Source organism: Poecile atricapillus, chromosome Z, assembly GCF_030490865.1.
Source record: "Poecile atricapillus isolate bPoeAtr1 chromosome Z, bPoeAtr1.hap1, whole genome shotgun sequence".
Taxonomy (NCBI): domain Eukaryota; kingdom Metazoa; phylum Chordata; class Aves; order Passeriformes; family Paridae; genus Poecile; species Poecile atricapillus.
In genome coordinates this window covers 124,673,537-124,693,139 of record NC_081289.1, presented here as the reverse complement: position 1 = coordinate 124,693,139, position 19,603 = coordinate 124,673,537, and the positions used below count along the sequence as shown (strand labels likewise).

General features: G+C 35.4%; 1 protein-coding gene across 7 annotated transcripts in view; it reads left to right on the top strand.

Annotated features, from left to right (window-relative positions):
- The window catches only part of ERBIN (erbb2 interacting protein), a 116,314-nt gene extending 97,063 nt beyond the window's left edge, over positions 1-19,251 (top strand). For 5 of the 7 annotated variants that reach the window (XM_058864922.1, XM_058864925.1, XM_058864920.1 and 2 more), the window contains 7 exons: positions 183-1,704; positions 9,211-9,354; positions 10,140-10,271; positions 11,996-12,205; positions 13,291-13,383; positions 13,954-14,028; positions 16,680-19,251. In XM_058864922.1, coding sequence (XP_058720905.1) covers positions 183-1,704; positions 9,211-9,354; positions 10,140-10,271; positions 11,996-12,205; positions 13,291-13,383; positions 13,954-14,028; positions 16,680-16,787 — 2,284 coding nt within the window. In that variant the 3' untranslated portion in view covers positions 16,788-19,251. The remainder of the gene's footprint in view (positions 1-182; positions 1,705-9,210; positions 9,355-10,139; positions 10,272-11,995; positions 12,206-13,290; positions 13,384-13,953; positions 14,029-16,679) is intronic. The other 2 variants (XM_058864923.1, XM_058864924.1) reach the window with 1 other exon arrangement.
- The last annotated feature ends 352 nt before the right edge of the window (positions 19,252-19,603 follow it).

Genomic DNA, 19,603 nt, shown 5'->3' with positions numbered 1-19,603 from the left:
TGAACTCTCTATATAACGTATTTCTTCAATATAAGATAGCAAATCATAAATCTGTTTCTTTGTCCTGTTTCATATGCATAGCATGGTTGTATATTAATGGTAATTTTTTTCTGAAGTGATTCTTAGAGAAATACATGCATTCTTAGGAGAATTTCTTTAAGAGCCATCTTCTTTTCTTCCAGGCAAGAAGATGAAAATTTGAATAATCTTTTGCAAAATGGAGGAGAATTGAGTATTACAGTGGAAGAAAAACTAAATGTGCAAGAGAAGGTTACAAATTTGTCTGAATATGAATTGAGCATTGAAGAAAGATTAGGCCTGATAGGAAAAGGTATTGATCTAAGCACTCCTACAGAGGAGTCTCACAAATTAGACCAAATAAACATGAATATCAATAAACTGGTTAGTGAAGAGGCAGTGCCAGTTCCTGTAGAAAAGTTAGAAACACAGAAAATGGTTTCAGTAATGGGCTTTTTGAATGACAATTCAAAAGAAGAAAGTGAGCACTTGGAAAACGGAAATAAGTATCGTATAAATAAAGTAAATGGACATGCTGAGGAAACAGTACAGTCTCCCAGTAAAGATAAACTAGCAAAAAGCACTACAGTTGATGGGGATCCTGCTGAGCTGTCTGTTTCTAGAAGCACTGAAGATTTGTCCCCACAGAGAAGCGGTCCTGTGATGAAATCTCACAGCATCACAAGTATGGACAGTGGTGGGCTGAAAATCTATGATACTGTAAATGAGAATGGATCTCAACAGCCAAACTCAGTGGTAAAATCAGGATCTGATACTGCAGATGGAAAAAACATAGTCCGAAGTAAATCTGCTACTCTTCTCTATGATCAGCCTTTACAGGTTTTTCCTGGGTCATCATCATCATCTGATTTAGTATCTTCTACAAAAACGGTGTTCAAGTTTGACTCAAATCACAATCCTGAAGGTGCTAATGTAGTGAGGGGATCAGTGACAGGCGGTGCACAGATGCTCTGTGCTCCCCAATATAATATTCAGTACAGCAGCAGTGCAGCAGCAAAAGATGCCTTGTGGCCCCAGAAACAAAACACCCAAGTAGAACAAGGCACTTTACCTTCTTCACGTCTGCTTAGGTCTGACAGTACAGAAACTCCCAGTTATGTAAAGCATTCTGGCAACATGAATTTCTCCAATCATAACAATGTCCGGACCAGCACTGTGTACAACGCTCACCAGCGGATGGCTGGGAGACACGCAGATCTGTGGGCTGTTCCACCAGGTGACAGACTGCTCCCAGGAGCAACCAGGCACACACTTCAAAGGCAGAGCAGTGTATCTTCTACAGCTTCCATAAATATTGGGGATAGTGGACCTTCAAGACGAGCCCAGGTTCCTGAAGGGGACTACTTAACATACAGAGATTTGCATTCAATGGGAAGAGCTGCAGCGGTAATGTCGGGACAGCAGAGGCCTCTCTCTGCCCGGACATACAGCATTGATGGTCCCAACGTGACCCGGCCGCAGAGCGCGCGGCCATCGGTGAGCGAAATACCAGAAAGAACTATGTCAGTCAGCGACTTCAATTACTCGCGGACTAGCCCTTCCAAGAGATCAAACCCAAGGGTTAACTCCGAGCACTCGTTATTAGACCCTGCAGGAAAAACTAAAGTCCCTCATGACTGGAGGGAGCAGGTGCTGCGACACATTGAGGCTAAAAAGCTAGAAAAGGTAAAAACAATAATTATATTTTTTTTTCTACTTTTCTGTCTACCTAGATATGGAATAAGATAAACACTCTGTTTTGAACAGGTTTTAATAACTTATGAAAATTGAATTTTGATCCTGCTTTAAAAAGGATAAATGTCTTTGTGATGAATATCTAAAAAACACTCATGGTAGACTCTAAATGAACTTTTCCCTCAAATTAAAAAAAAAAAGGCACTGTTGTTTTTACATTATACTTGCCAGCTTAACCACATTACTGTTGGACTGCAAAGCCAGTCCTTTTAAGTTAGGTAATTTTTATTGTAGCTTCATATTCACAATTTACCTAAATATTCCCTTGCACATCTTGATCTTTCTGTTCTGCCTTTTTTCACCCTTTTTCTTTTCTTTAGAAATAGGGCAAAAGAAAATCAGTAAAATCTATTTACAAGTATATGTCTGCAGCTTTAGTTGCTATTATGTATTTGCCTCCAAGCCAATTATCTTTTGAAGTTGGGTATCTGACAGATTGTTGAATGAATATTTATTGCTTGCTGTGAGATGAGAACACTTAAAAATCTTGTTCATTTCAGAAAAATCACAGTAGTTTTTGATATAAGTAGAGATGATGAACAGGATTCTTTATATACTGTAAATACCATCAAGAATTTGAGCTGATATGCAGAGCTGAACAATTACGTATCTTCAAAGAATTTGAGTAGAGCCTGGAAGAGTGTAATCTGTGCTGTCCAGCTAACCCAGTTGAAAATAGCATCACTAAAAATGGCTTGAATGTCATTAGCCAGATCATGCTTCTTTGGAAGTGAATTGAGTAAAGTATTCAGATGACATTCTGATTATGCGAGCTAGATGGATTTTGGTTTTTAGTTTATTTTCTAAGAACATAGTTTCCTTTGTAATTATTATGGTAAATACTTGAATATCTGTGATGGCTAGGGAAATTAATTGGACAAGGTCAGAGAAATTACTTTTAACTATGATTATCCTTCTGAAATCGCAGTATTTAGAGGGATGGGTTTGCTTTTTGTTTTTTGGGGGTTTTTTTGGTTGGATTTTTTGTTTTAAGTTGCATAAATTTTGGTGACAGAAGGGGACAGTTTTCATTTTTTATAGAGGCCTACATTAACAGCTGTACATATTCGTCTGATCTAGGTGGTCACCTGCAACAGGAAATGTCTTAGGGTAATAATGTGCTGTCATGTGGGGACCACTTGTCCCACAAGAGGGTCACTAACCTCACCATGTTCCAACTCTAATAAAATGTGCATTCCCTCATTTTCCATTCTCCTGGACGGATGTATCAAATCATACATAAAATGACAAGAGAAGCAAAAATACCAGCAATCCCTGAGTACATTGGGAAGCAGAACTTCAGTGTGCTGCTAATACAGTTTGTTTATAGCTTGTTCATTGGCATGTTAGAAACAGTGTTTAATGCATCAGTGATAACTGTTTGGGTCTGCAGCAGTGTGTAGTCACCTTTACTTAAATGGCATTGACAACCTGACTTGATTCCCTTTATATCTGACATTTCATTATGCTTTATATGTAAACTTTAATTTTTCCTACTAGACTGATGTGGAATAGTTGCTATTGAGATTCTAGCTGTGCATTTAATTTAACAGATCTTTTAAATCTGTTTCTTTTTTCTTTTTTTCTGGCCTTGAAGTGTTTTAAAGCAGCCTTTACTTAACAATCTGAGACTTATTAATTCATTTAAAACTGAATGTGCCTATTGAATTGTCTACTTTATGTAGATAGGATATAACCAACTTTAAAAGAAAAATCTGAATTGTGAAAAATGTGGAAACAATCCTGTATGGCAGCTGGCATACATGATAATGTGGAAATTCTGGGAATTAGTTGAATATTTCTTTTTACATAAAGGCTTCAGTATTTTTGTTTGTAATTAAAGATTTGCCAAGTGGTGAGGGTGCTTTTTCTGTAAAGCAGATTTCTGAAATGTTTTGAAATCTGAAAAAAAATTCCCATAATTAACAGAACTTATTTAAAGAACAACCTCAATTACAGAGCTTGTTTAAAGAACATTAGTGAAAACTACTTTGACAAAGCTTTAATGGATTTAAAATGGCACTTAGGTTTTTCTAAACATAAGATGCAACACTGAAAAATACACATATACAAAATTAAGCATTGTAATGAATATTTAATAACTATTTTCTTGACCAGTATAGGTTAATGGTATCACTTTTGCTGTGACTGTACTATTATTGAATTTAATCATGTTTATAATTTCTATCCTCATAGACATAAATGCTTATTGGGAAGAATGGTGTAGTGGGCTTTTGGGGATAAGTTTTGCCGTTTGTTTGTTTTTTTTTCTTTTCCTAAGCTTCTGAAAGACGTGTTGATTATGCTTTTATAACATTTAGTAATGGAGGAGAGAGGGAGGAGTGAACCTACTTAAATTTGTCCAACACTATCTGTTTGTTGGACAAATTGGAGAAACTAGTTCCTTATTTATTAATCCTTTTTACCTGATATAGGTGGCAAAAAACTTTTAGAAGTTTAATTTGCATAAGCAAAGATACAGACTAGTTTTAAGTATAGCAAAAATTATTAACAATGGGTTCCAGCCAAATAGTCAGCATTTGTAATGCCTTTAATAAGGTATTTATAAGCTGTAAGGGTCCTGGTATGGACCATTCACTTAGGAGTTAGACTTGATCCTTGTGGCTCCCTTTGAACTCAGAATATTATGTGTTTCTGTGAAATGTAGAGAATAACTAAAATTATCCATCTAGGTAAGTGAAGATGAAAATAGTTAATGAGACCATTTGTAAATATAAATTCTGCATATATTAGAAGAAACAATTTGCTTACCTGATGAAAAGCATGTTTTATTGGGGGATACAAGAGCATATTTAAATGTCAAACTGCTCTCTAGTGGTTGTATACGTACGATGTTGGAAAGCAGGCAGTCAATTTGGCCCCACCCCCAACCTCATAAACTTAGTGCACAGTGAGTTTTAAAAACAGTAATATTTTTCAGCATATTTTCCTTTTTGAGTGTAACAAACACATTTTACTACCTACTATGTTACAATAAACTCTTACAGTACTCCTGTTGGCTTTTATTCAGGAATTGATTCATTAGATGTGTGTTTGCTTTCAATTCTAATTTCATCTGATATTAAGTCCTCTGTTTTTTATGTACTATTTATCTAAAATGCAGAGCTTTCAGAGGAGGGATCATAGTTTACTTGCTACTTCTTTTTCTTAGAGTTGTGAGTCTACAGTGCCTTATTAAAAGAAAAATGTCTAATTGTTTCAGTACTAATATAGAATTGCAGGTTTAATCAAAGTTTGAAAGTTAGAAACTTTGTCTTCAACACATTTTTTTTCTGGCACATACTTAATACACAAAAACATTTTAATTGATACAGCCTCAGATTTTCTCCCTAGTTAAACTTGCTTCAGTGTGTCAAGGACAGTGACTTCTGTCAATGGGTCTCTGCATACATAAAATAAAACACTTGTGTTTAGAAGATCATAACCTGAAGAATATTTTTACATAGTTACATATCTTGATAAACTACAGGAGTGTTATCTGTTTAGTACTTGTTAGTTGTACATTTTAATTTCAGTTATATTTATTATTTGTTTTCCTTTTTGAATGGACTTCTGAACCATCAATGTATTATAATGATATTTTGTGGAGTTCAGAAGTCAAACCACTGTGTTTTAAAAGAAATAAAATTCCTATGCATTGGGTATGTAAATGTAGAAGTATGGCCGGATGCTCAGAAGATACCGGGATGTAACGGAAAGATAGTCACCCCCCTCCTCCACAGTGTATGGTAGTGCCTCCTGCAATTAGCCAATAGCACCTAGCTGTGATGAAAGCAGATGGGAGTAACACAGTGAACCTAGGCTATAAAATGTCCATTTCTCCAGCAATAAACGCCATTTTGCCATCCATCACATTGGTGTCTGTGTGCAAAGGACCAAGTGGCCAGGGGAGGCCACCGTGCTGTTCCTTGAACCAGGGTGTCTGCCCTGCTTGAAAGACAACATGTAAACAGGAAAAGTTCTTACTCTGCAAACATTTTCTGACAGTAGAATTTAAATATCGAGTAATTTTTCATTCTTCAGTAGGAAGTTTGTAACTTGTAACTCTTCAATAGCAAGAAGTCTGTTGTTCGTTATGTAGATAGTGGGAATGAAAACTTAAGGGATTTCTAGACACTTAATATTGTCTCAAAGGATGACTTAAGTCCACCTTGACCCTGCAGTTGATTCTAGGTAATGTTAAATAAATCAATAAGTAAAAAAGACTAATACTTAGGCATATCAATTAAGTTACCAGTTAAGGCTATTTCAAGATAAGTAGAATGTCGAGTCTTGTTCCCTGCAGATATCAAAATTATTAGTTCCTCTTCTATGCCTTAATTTCATGGATTGTCATAACAGACTCCAACCAGTCTTAAAATTACAATATTATTCTATATAAATTCTCCTAAATAAATTCCACTACTTATTTTCTTGCACCTAAGTAAATGCATTAAGGCATTTCGATTTCCAAATCATACCCTTTTAGGGTCTGAAATGTTTATTCTTTTGTAAGCTGCAGAAGGGAGAATACGTTCTGGCTTTTATAATTAAAAAAAACATATAAGTAAACCCTAGAATTATGCTACTAGCTGCCTGCATCTTAGCTGATTCTCTTAGAGGCTGATTTGACTACAAAATGGAATGATTATGATAAAACATATGGACTGTTGATGGATGAATAACTGATTTCTAATAAAGATATATTAAATATAAATGAAATATATATTATATATATATAATATTAAATATATAGTAAAAATATACTCAAACATGACATCTATATATTTCTTAGTGTGTATCAATTCAGAGTAATTGAAATAATTCTTCTCAAGCCCCAAATATTTAAATTATTATTTTGCAGGCCATTATGCCTTAAGATGTGGTAACAAACCCTTTGACTAATGGAGTTGGTACTTAGAATTAACAGTCATACTTAGTGTGAAATTTAGATCATGTATTTATTCCATATTCAGTTTTTAATAATTTGGACTGAAAATCGGGGGGAGGTTAATGGCATCTGCCTATTCAGATTTCAGAAAGTGTGTTCTCTGGTGCAGCAGTCTTCAGGAATTTTTCTAGGAAATGTATGACCTTCATCATTCTCATATTGAGAGACAAAATTAACTCAATGTTCTGTTCACACTCCATTTCTCCCCAGCTAAAAATAGGTTGAGGACAAATACTCTTGTTTTGTCCCTAGGAATCTCTTCTTGTGTTACACTAAAACTTTCTCACAAGTCCATGTAATTTTAAAGAATATTTATTTTGTACTGTTTGTACAGCTTCTGGGTTACTTCTAATTTAGTCTCGAGGTGCTGTATAGGTACTGCTCATGTAGAAAAGGAGAGTAATTGTGTTTGCAGTGTTCTCAACTCTTTCCTACATCAACTGCAGAATCATTTCTTGTACTTTGAGAAAAAGTCTCTTCCAAGAAAGATGATTTTATAAACCCTTGAGAATTTATACTACTCAGATTATTTAGTGACTTTGATATTCACTTAACTGACATCTCAGTTCCTAATGTACAAGTTCATACATCTCTATTGCAGATCTTAGATTTTAAATCCAAATTTGCATTGACACGTATCTCTTTTGTCACATTGTTTTGTCACATTGTTGCTATTTATCAACCATCTGTTTGGCTCTGTCTGAGAATGAATCCATTGGATCTAAGGGTCTTTACAGTAGGATGGTCTGCTAGAGACACTCTGAAGAGAGAACCTTTTAGTCCCACCCTGCATTCCTTCTATTTCTGTCAGTCTTTTTGCCACTTATGGAGAGATATAGGAGCCTCTGAGAGCTTCCTGTAAGGAGACTTCAGGGAGTTGCCTGTAGTGGTAGGGTAAGACCACCACCTGGTCTTATAATTAACCATCTGGTTAATTATAGACACTGTTACGAGAGGAGTAGTAATAAGATCGTTTAAGGCACTAAGAAGCTAAGGAAAATTGGCTTTGGCATTTTTGCCTGGGTGTTTGGCCTGAAACTTAGAGGAGCAGTAAGCTCAGATTGAATGTCTAGTGAATGTAGATTTAAATGGTAAGAACAGTTTTCCTCTCCCAAGAAAGGGAAAACATCAGCAGATATGTCTGGAAGCTTGAAAAATCCATTGGCTAGAGAACAGGGAAGCTGTAAAAGAGAAGCACAAAGAATGTTTACCATGTCATTGAGACAGAGGTTATCCAAGAATTTTGGCCAAGATAAAACCAGTATTGTAAGGCAGTTTCCAATGACTGTGCTACCAGAGCATCTGGGGAATAAGATTATGCAGAGGCATATGGCTTTGATTATTAAACTAGTTTTAGTTTCACAAGATGAAGCTAGGATGAAAGACCAGATGTTTGCCTAAGTACTAGTGACTATTTTCAGAATCAGATTAGTTATACATAGTCAATAGGCAAATACCAAAATGTATTTATTTGTATAAGAATTGTTACAGTATCCTAGTCAAATTATATCTATTTTGAACATTCCTTTCTTTAACTCAGAAAAATTAAAGGCTTTACAGAAAATAACTGAATTTGCTGGCTTTTGATGTTTTGTGGTATATCATTTTCCTACAATAGTATTTTTTCATGGGGTTGTCACATTTTCAAGATAGCTTTGTTTTATTTATCAGGTGACCCATGGAAGATTTTCTATTTCTTCCTTTGTGCTGTCTTTTTATTTTGTTTTGTTCTTACAGCTACAAAAGACCATGGTGGCAAGATGGTAATGCCTCTTGCTTTCATTTTCTTATCCCTACTAATATTGCAGGGGTCAGGTTTGCAATGAAGCTCAAACCCAAACCACTGTCATATCTGTCCTTGAGGTCATGTTATCTGTTTGATTGCCTACAGTAGCACAGGGATAGTCTCATGTACTCATTGTACTTCGTTCAAGCCTCTTCCTTTAAATGAGGCCTGTTCACATTCTTGATTGAAGTATTACTGGAATGCACTGTGGGTATTATCAGCGTGGTTATAGAAAGAAAATTCAAATTTTCAGTCAAATCTGTGTAAATCTTTATTTGTACTTTACTAGTAGTGGGGGTGGGAGGTTGATACAAAATAGTAAGGGGTAATTAGACAGATTTCCATGGGTGTATTACTTGATTACCAGGTTCTCTTCGTATAATATATTTGATACGTTGCAAATATAATGAAAACCTGAAAATTTTGATAAGCACCTTTGTTGTTTTTTCAGACACACGAATATTTCAATTACTTTATTTACATGTAATTCTGCATGTGAATTTCCAATTGCATGCTGATTTACAGTAAATAAAGGTAAATAGGATCACAGAGTTGTGGTTATACATCACAGTGGTACTGTTCTTGCATGGTTTTTATCTTGCATGACAATGGAATATGTTTGTATTACATGTATAACATGTCTTGTGGTTTATGCATGCTGCACTAATCTCTGTGTTAAATCTGTCCCCTCTTTATTCAGAGCATGCTGTCTCGGTCCTTTAATTCCAATTATGCTGCAGTTAGCAGCTTTCACTATGGCAGCTCTAGGGATCTGCATGGCAGCCAGGGTAGTGTTGCCTTGAGTGTTGCAGACGGAAGAGGTTCTGGTGTGCACATTGTTCGAGTGAGTACATACAGGAAGCTATTGCAATATATAGAGGGGGAAAGAATAAACTGTAAGGGGGTCCTTAAATTGATAGAGTTATCATTTAACATATGCACAATGTTTTAGTAAAAAGAATATAATTCATATGCTGAAATTTTTTTTAGGCATTAAATATTTTGCCTTCACTTCATTTGCTGTAAACTTACTGCAGAGCCTTTCAGTTTTATGTCACGAAGCTGAGTTCTCTAACTGGCTTTGTAGATGGTTGAACATACGTAAAACTGTCTGGTTTCATTGTACCTTTGTGATCAAAATATTACCGTTCTGAATTTAACCTAGGCTGCTAAGGTTTGAATCTTCTTCCTTCCCCAAAACAAATTCTGATGATATAACCTTTTCTGTAAGATACTGTAGGCATTCAAGAAAATTCATAGTCAGAAAATATGAAGAAATGAGTTTTTAAATGAGCACCCTAAGTGATGTTGTAGCAGGATAGTGAGCAGGATAAAGTCAGCAGAAGACTTCCTTGAATCCTTGAATAGCTACTCCCTGGGATTTGTTGATTAATTTGCTGCTGATAAAAGACATCTCTACGGTTGCGAGATTTATGAGTGCCCATCAATATTTTATGGGTGTATGATGTCCTGGTTAGTGAGATTTTCTGCATAAATAATGTCCTAGTTAATCAAAAAAGATAAAAAAATTATAAAACCCTTAAAATGTTTGTCATGATCTTCTTTTGAGACTTTTTTAGTTTTAGCTATATGAAGACAGTTGTCTTTACTGCTTCATTCTGTTTAAAGCATCCCCAGGCTTCTGCTCCGGGAGACCAATGCCAGGATGAGGTATTCATTTCGGGACAGCAGAATTACTCATCTGCCACACTTACTCTCAAAGATGTACCTCCAGACAGCATCAAAAAAACAGCTGTGCAGGTAATTATTTGCATGACAACATGTCTAGGGCATTATTTGCTATTATTTGTAAGGCTGTATTTTTTGTTAGCAGTAGAAACTTACGTCGGGATAGCAGGTAGAAATCAGGCTTCTTTAAAATGTAATACACAGGCTTCAAAGCTGACATAAATGAGACAGCATCCTCTTTTTGGAAGACAAAACAGTTGACCATATGAAGAAAGATAGTTCTTATTTTAATTCAGTAGGTGCTTTGAAAGAAGAAATTTGCAGCCGAACATGTACTTGGAAGTGAAAATGGAGTATGGTAGATGATTTCATAAAAGTAAAATGAAGCTGATTAAACCTTTTAAAGAACAAACTTGAAATCTGTTGTGATGAAATTGTGATAATAAACCAGAAATAGTAGGAGACATTCTGTATTCATCTCTTAGCACCATCTCTGAAGGCGGGTCTTACTGCCATGAAACTAAATGGATTCTTGTAAATTATTATGACTAAGAAGTTGATTTTATTCATACACCTTCAGTAATTTCAGTTGCTTTTCTACAGACAGTGGGTATTGCAGAGCTTGCATAGCTGTGGATACATTTTACCTATGTAAACTCTACCTCTGGCAGCAAAAAAAAATTTTCCTGTCATACTTCAAGTTTTTAGAAAAAGCAATGGAAAATTGTGTAAATTAAATACATATGATCTGGACATAATCTGAAAATGTATTATATACACACATTATAATTTCTCTGAATCAGTCTGACATAACAGAGCAGATTCTGTTATGTGTCCGTTCTCACAGCAGGGTTACAGGTTAAAATTTGCACACTTCAGTTACTTGTAATACTGAGAGAGTATTTTAATGTCCTTGTATCCCATAAGTAATGTGATAATGATGGCAGGCCAATCTGTAACTCAAGCATATAGCATTTTTGCTATCATCATACAGATTAATCAGTGACTAATTAGGGTGTATAAGAGCATGAGATGTATTGGCAAGGGGGCAAAAAGGCTGCCCATCTCAACACAGCTTCACTAAGGACATGTTGCCAGCATCATTCCTGGTGACATGCTTGGAATGCACTGTATGTCTTGACAGTTGTGTACCTCACTGCCGCTTGTCATCATTATATCTATCAACCAATTACATGTGCATTAACAAAAGAGTAACATTTGTTGGAAATACTACAAGTTTGATATTAAAATCTTGAGCTTGGATGTGAACTTGCTCAGGAAGTTTTCTTGTGAAGTGGTCACCATAAGATGCTTGGGGAGCATGTAGTCTGCCATCTGGGGGTGGGGGGAGGAGGGTTTTGTTTTATGATCTATTGGAAATTGTTACAAAATCTCAGAATTTTTTGAGAGAAAAGCACAGACTATAATGGTATGAATCAAGTGCCAATACCACCAGTTGCACTGCTAGAAAATAATGTTTGGGAAAATTCAGTGAAAAAACAAGTGCTAAAAGCAAAGGCTATATAATTTTGCTAAGAAATTAGCGCTCAAATTAAGTTTTTCACAGTTTCTAAGGTTGGTTTGTTTGTTTTTCACGGTGTTCAGTAGATCAGAGCTGATAACTATAAGCAAAATTGATATAATTGTACATGTTCCAGAAGGGTAGTAATTAGTAATTTAGTAATGTTGCTGAAAATTATGAACAGTCACATATGAGAAGTATTGAATTAATAAAGCAAGAATTGAGGATTGCTGCTTATAAAATGTATGACCCTGAGTATGCATCTTTTTTTCAGATGCCTTTAACAAATGGACAAATGTGCCAGCCTCAGAGACTTCCAGCAAACTACAGCCAAGTCCATCATCTCCCTCCTCAATCAACAGTTGCAAGACATCCATCTAGAGAGCAATTAATTGATTATCTGATGTTGAAAGTTGCCCACCAACCTCCCTATACCCAGTCACAGTGCTCTCCCAGACAAAGCCATGAGTTGGCAAAGCAAGAGGTAAGAGTAAAATCTGTCTGACGGATACAACATCTGTCAGAGACAATGAATTGTTACATTGTTTTCATTTATTATAATTTCTCTGTAGATGGTGACAGAAAAAATAGAGGGATTTATCTCTAGCAAAAGATAAATCTTTTTATGATCTCAGAGCAATTCTACTCCTCAGATCACAGATTCCTTCCAGTTTTGAGAGAAATGTGGTAGAATTTTAATTGAGCATACCAGAAACTTTAACTTACATCTTTTTACTGAGCTAAAAATCAATTTCTCAACTAAATTAATTTATTTATCTCAACCTTCATTATTTAGCTAGTAACTGAAAAAAATGCCAAGTCATAGTACAACTTGCAGTACTTTGCATCTGGAATGGTTAAAAGACCTGCAAGTGCATGAATGTGTATCCGTAAGCAAAAATCCATAAAAATGTTTGAGCAATCTGATGCATGCCTGATAATTATCAGTTTTATTTAGGATAGACAGATGTGTATATAACTTCTTATAGCATTTAACGACTCTTTCATTGTGACAGCATTCTTTCTATGTTGTTTGAGTTTTTTGAGAAAATCCTTATAACTACATTTTCGTTCTGTGCTAGAATGAGAATGTCTACTTCCTGCATAAAGTAAGTTTTTTATTCAACTCTTCTAGCAAGAGAAAGAGGACAGAGTCTTGGCTGTGTAGAATTTGCAGTGAAAGTAGGAATGAGGTTTGATTTTCAAAATCTAGGTAGAGGTAGCAAAGAAATAGGAGGAACAGATTCTTTTGCATCAGCATGTATATTTGCTGGAGGCATTAATGTAACATGCATAATATCAAAATACCTCTGAATTTAAAGCCCATGTGAATTATGATTATAGTAATAGTGGTATTGGAGTAAAACTTAGGTACATTGATAAATAATGTTGTATTGCAATCTTGTTCTGCATTAATATTATGAGATATAATACTCTCATGACCTGCTTTTTATTTTTTTTTCATTTTAAAGCTTTTATTCACCTGAATTCCTTAGTAATAATTTCATTACAGTAGCTTTGAATGTAGATTTTCAGCCAATTCATCTAACTTTGCTTGTAATTACTTAGATTCGAGTGAGAGTTGACAAGGATCCGGAACTTGGATTTAGTATATCAGGAGGAGTTGGAGGTAGAGGAAATCCATTCAAACCAGAAGATGATGTAAGTATTCCATACTAATGCTTCTTGAAAGCCGTCTTGATCTATAATGTTTCTCATGTTCAGGAGAAAAGAAAGTATATCTATTACCTAAACCACTACACTCCAGGACTGGAAGGAAGAAAGTTGTACAAATGATGTGGAAATCATGGTTGTAGGTGGTCACAATGGTTGCAGGACGATATAGAGGATTATTCCAGATGAGTGGTTTTTGCACAGTTCTAGTTACCAGTTAGCAGATTTGAGATAGTGAATTGTGGAGTGTACAGTTAGTAATCCTTTTACAAAAGAGACAGTGATTTAGCCTACAGCTCTGTTTCTGGTGGTTGATAATTAATCTTGACATACACATCTGCCAAATTACTGCCCCTCAGTAACCCTTTAAAGATAATTCTGGATTTTTAATCTTAGAAAAGGAAGGCAGTCTCAAAAGCCAGAGACCTGTAGAATAGTATTGCATTACCTTCTACTTAAGATGGAAAATTGAAAAAATGTTTTGAATTCCATCTATTTGATGCTATCCTGTTATTCATAAATAAGTTGTCAAAAATATTTCCACATCTGTTTTTCAAGGGCATATTTGTAACCAGAGTGCAGCCAGACGGACCAGCATCTAAGCTGTTACAGCCAGGGGATAAAATAATTCAGGTATTGTAATGACTTAATTAACTAGCCTGTGTAATATATGGGTTTATTTTCGGTTTGCACCTAAGAGCAGAATGTTTAATTTTTAGATATATTACCTATCTTTTCCTGTTTTATTCTTATATTCTGGGATAAAGCTCTTCATTTTCTGCCACCTAACATGCCAATAAGTAATTCAGTCTGAAGCACAGTAGGTAATTCTTTCGAATTTTGACCATTTTTCACACTTCTAATGAAAAGAAAAGAAGTGACAGAAGATGTCATTTGAGATAGAATCACGAGCATTTTGTTAGGCTATGCTATCATTCAGTTATTGCATTTGTGGTCATTCACATGCAGTTTTGTGAGCTATGTCTTGTCTGAACACCAGCAGCTGCCCTGACAGCCGCTCTCCACGGTTGCACTATCCTGTTACATCCCTCTCCGTGCTGCAGCTCCTGCCAGCCTTTGCTGCCTCTCCTGCACTGGCAGGCCAGACATGCACGACAACTGGCCAGAGCTGCCCCTTAGCTGGTGGTGTCTGGCTGTCACAGCACACACCTCCTGGCTGCCCATCTGCTGCTGGCCAGCCAGGTCAGGCATTTCAGGAGCTATGGCTTCTGGACTGAAAGCTGTGTTGTTCCTTCCTCTAGGAAGTCTGTACCTATCAGACCTTTTCTGTATCAGATTTGTTTGAAGTTGTCTAATGAGCTATGATTAGCTATTGGGGGAGGAATCAGGGCAATGAACAGTATGTTCATAGTGTCGTACTTTCTTAGCCAAAATGGGCTAGTGGGACATTTGAACATTGTTCTAGCTACTTTTAAATTGCAGAGCTTGTTAAAAATAATTATTTACCATATCATGAAAATGTTGATGGAGTTGATTCTGCTGCATTTCAGTTTTCTAAAAACAGAACAAACAAAAAGCCCAAAACCAAACCCCCCACCCCCACAAGTATCTCAATTAAACCACAACATCCTGTGAACAATATTCTAAAACAAAGTCAAATAGAAAACTCAGCCTAATTCTTCAAATGAAAGATAAAGCTAAAAGGCACACAAGAAAACTGAACTAAGTTGTACCAACTAAAAGATGGCTTGTTCTTGAGCACAATAAATCTGTGCTTGTTTCTCCTCACTGGGGTGAGAGAGGTCTTAGTTCTCTTACTGGTATGGTAGTAACCCAAGACCAGGGTTACCAATACATACAGGAGCGGGAAGTATGTTAACCCTTTGAAAAAACTGTTAGCTTATTTATGACGTATTAGTAAAGTTTAACGTACCTGAAAGGTAAATTCTATTTTAGTGGTTTATTCCTGTCTTTATAAATGCCATGCAGACAAATCAAATTCCTTAATGAAGATTTTTTTTTTTTTTTTATGTTGGGACTGCTTGGGTTTTGCTTATTGTTTAATAAGGAATTCAGTTTGAAAAAGAGCTCAAGGAAAAGTTGAATTTCCATGCTTAGACAATAAGAAACCACTTTATTTCTCATAACAAAGAGTATTTTTTTATGTAACAGCACATTCTTTTTTAGCTGTGATAATCCCAGTGATGATGTAATGACAGTCTCACTCTTTAGCCGCTCAGACTTCTGTGGATTTTTTAAATGAATATAATCTCTTCCACAATGCCTTTGCTATGCTTGATTTTGCAATGTTCTCTGTAAAACATTCAGTAGGCATGCATATTCTAATGCATGTCTAATACATATGTCTAATAAAAATACATGACTAGTGACTAGGTAATTTAAAGTAAGACTTAAGACTAGGCTAGGACATTCTGTACAAACTATGATTTGGAAGGGCTGTTGGCGCTTTTGCTCTCTGAACAGTCTACATAAATCTTCTGCAACTCTAGAAAGATTTGAAAATGCCTGGTTTCTAACCAAGGATTCAGGTAACAACAGCAAGTGTTCAGGGATGGAATAAGAACTGTAACTTTTAAAATATCACAGCTAAGGCACAGACAGCACATCCAGTTCTCTGTCACCACATAAGTAGCTCAGGGAAAAAGGTGGCATGCACAGCTGGAAGCTGTAACACTTTAAATGGACAAATTAGTCTTTCTACAATGTCTTGCTGACCCAGGTTGAGCATGATCTTGCACTAGTACACTGTGAGAAGTTGAGCCATAGCCATGTTTTCCCTGTCTTTTGTAGGCCACCTGGCCTGTCCCTGTTTGCCAAGATGAACTTGTCCAAGAATAACAATATTGTTTAGAGTCACACACAAATACAAGTTGGGGATTATCTCAGAGTCTGACACAAAAAAGTGGCTCTCAGTGCCATTAATGTTTTTGTCACAGGACTCAATAGCTTTAATGTATCACAGATGCCATTTCTAATATTCTGATACTTAAAATAGGATATGTCATTTGTAGTACATTTGGATTTCTTAGTGTGGCTGTATTATGGCTGATGAATTAGGTGTCTGATGTTAATAGCTTAAAGTTCCGTTTTCTTTGGATTGTTTGCAATATTCTTCCAAGGCTGATATGGTAGTTTAGTTTTTTGTAGCATGCAGGTACAAATTCAAGTAATCTGCATGTTTTATTCTCCACATTCATATAGAAACCTTAAGGCTTAAATAAACCTACATGAAATAATGAAATATCTTTTACTTAACATGGAATAAAAGACTGCCATTTTGAATTTTAACTATTTCTTTTTAGGCTAATGGATACAGCTTCATCAATATTGATCATGGACAAGCAGTATCATTGCTAAAGACTTTTCAGAACGCAGTGGAACTCATCATTGTGCGAGAAGTTTCTTCATAAGTACTGTGGATTGTGGGGATAAACCAACAGAATTCATTGAAGGACTATGGGGAAACTGAATATTTTGCATATTTTTATACATTAAAAGAACTCAAAAATAATTATGATCAAAATTTGTACAGGAAATACTGAACTTGTGGTTAAAGGGGGAAAAACCACTGTAGAGAACATACAGGAAATAATTTTGGAAATGCGTATGGTGAATAAACTTGTTTTTAAGCATTATAGCAATCTAAGGATCACTCCTCCAAGAACAAACCTGTGTTGTTTTTTTTGTACAGATGGTAGGTTTATTTTTGGATAATTCATACACATTACTAAACTTTGTGCAAGGCTTTGTGAAGCCTCAGTTGTAGCCAATGGACAGATGGCAGGGCTGTCTGTCCTGTAGCTGTTTATTGCCTTTATTTTTATTCACCAGATATTAATGTGTTACGCTGAACCACTTCTGTAGATACGAACGGGGATATGAAGTGTTGGCTTTGCTATGTGCACATTGTATAGATGAATGGGTAGATGGAAGGTGGTGCTGGTTGGACAGAATAAAGGTCAGGTGAAACAATTATCTGTTATCTAAATCTGGAATCAGGAGAGAAGAAAAAGTGTTTAGTTCTGGAGTGTACGTCTACCAATAGAAAATGCAATAAAAGCTTATGGTGTTTTTTTAGGAAGACTGTAACTACAAATTTGTGATATTATACAGGATTTGTTCTTAATGTAGTCATGGAATATTCATTCACCGCATGTGATTCATGTTTAGTTGTTTTCTTTCATACATAATTTTTTCAGCTGTACTGTGGAATTGTGCCCAGAGATTTTTCTCTGCTATGGAAATCCCCAATTTTGTGGAAATGGTGATAATTTTATCTTTATAAAAAAGACTCAATTTTAAGCTGACAGATTTTAAAAATGAAACTGAAATGGCCAGTTTTTAAGATTGTTGCCTGTAATATATATTTAAACAAACACAAGTGATGCAGGAAAGGTTATGAAAGACATCTTGATTTTGTTTGGCCTTTGCATTGCCTTGTTAATCAAAAAGGAAACCATACGCGTGGAGCTAGGTAACCAAAGCAAGTTTGTGAAACTTTGAGCAGTAATGGAGAATTGCTGTGGTGAGATGGAGAGCAAAGGGAGGGTGTACTTAAAGCCCACCAGTTCATAATGAGGTTTCTTAAAGGGCTGTTCCTACAGGTAACATTAAATGTGAACTAGACACTTCAGAGTCATTAAAGGGTTTCTAATTACATTAATGTAATAGTGATTTACCACAGGCTGCCTTTGTTCCTTATTACTGTATGAAAGGTTCAATTATGTTTCTATTAATTTTGTTTACCAGAAATGTTATCTTTCTCCTTTGTAATTGAATAGAGACTGCGTAGTCTGCAGTGATAATTCATACACGGTTGTTATGGACCAGGGAAAAGTGCCATAGAAGACCGATAACTGTTTTTAATCAGGGCTAATAATTAGCCTGTCATTGGAGCAATATTCAATTATTGCAGTTCATTTTTAATTATGTACAAGTTGGTAGCTTGAGACAGGTATAAGCGCTTTTTTCAACCCAAAAAGTAAATGCTTTTAAGAAAGCAAGCAAAAACACCAGCTTCCTTTAGTTTTGGAACAATGAGCTGGAAGAGAAAGGAATTATACATAGCTAGCAGTAATAAACAGGCAGTACTTTTTCAGTAAGTGAACTCCAATATTATTGCACTTCTTTCAAAGATGTTAACTATTGCTTATTGTACTGTGTATAGTTCTAATAATTTTAATTGAAACCCTTTAACAACTCTTTGTATATTTTAATTCTTTTTAGTTGATTTTCAGTAATATTTACATAGAAAATGTTTTTTTGGATATATTAGCAGAAATGTGCTGTATTTTGATAAAATTCACTTATTTTCTGTGTGCCGTTAATCTTAAAGAATGAGAAACATAGCTATATAATGGCAGGCTTCAGTGTTTAGTTGTTACTTAGTTTCTATTTTTTTATTGAAAATGCAAAATATTCACATCACATGTTTGTTACTTTTAATCATGTTATTTTTATCACACACTGCCTTTTAATGGGGATACATACAGACAAGTCCTAAATGACCTTCGTCTTCTACAAAACCTGTATCTTTGAGAAGGGAAAAGTCCAAAAAGCAGAACTGATTCTTTACTGATCTTGGACTGACTTTGTATACATTTTGCAGTACATTTAAATATATCACTGAGAAATTATACTGTATTGTATTTTGCTTTAATGGTAACAGAAGTTTTAAATGTTGTTGTGTCACTTAATTTTCAGATTTATGTATCACAGATAAATTCTACCAAAAACTGTTCAGCTGGTAGAACTATATAAGTAGAGATTTATAGCAAGAAGTTTAGTACTTCTTGTGGAAATACTTGGCCAAAGCTTGTCTTCCGTCAGTTGGCAAATTAATCGTCTAATAAAACATGGATTATGCTGATTTTACTCACTAAATGTTTGAGTTTTCAGTGAATTGAAATGTGTTTGTTTTGTCAGTGTCAGTGTGTGAAGGTAAACATGTCAGACTAAATAATTTGTGGGGAGTGGGAGAAAGATGTCTCCTGAACTAGTCTAGCCAGGATTCAAAGGAGGAGAGACAATATCAGCACTTTTCATTTTGAATGCATTGTAAACTACATTTTGAATAGAATAAAATCCATCAGCAGCCTGAGTTATTCAGCATGGCAGTGAATTGATGCAAACTGTGTTAATTCTTTCTATTCTTAATAGTTCATTAAAGAATCAGTTCAACTGATGTAATGAAAAGATTAAGTCTCCCACGTATTTATTATGTAAA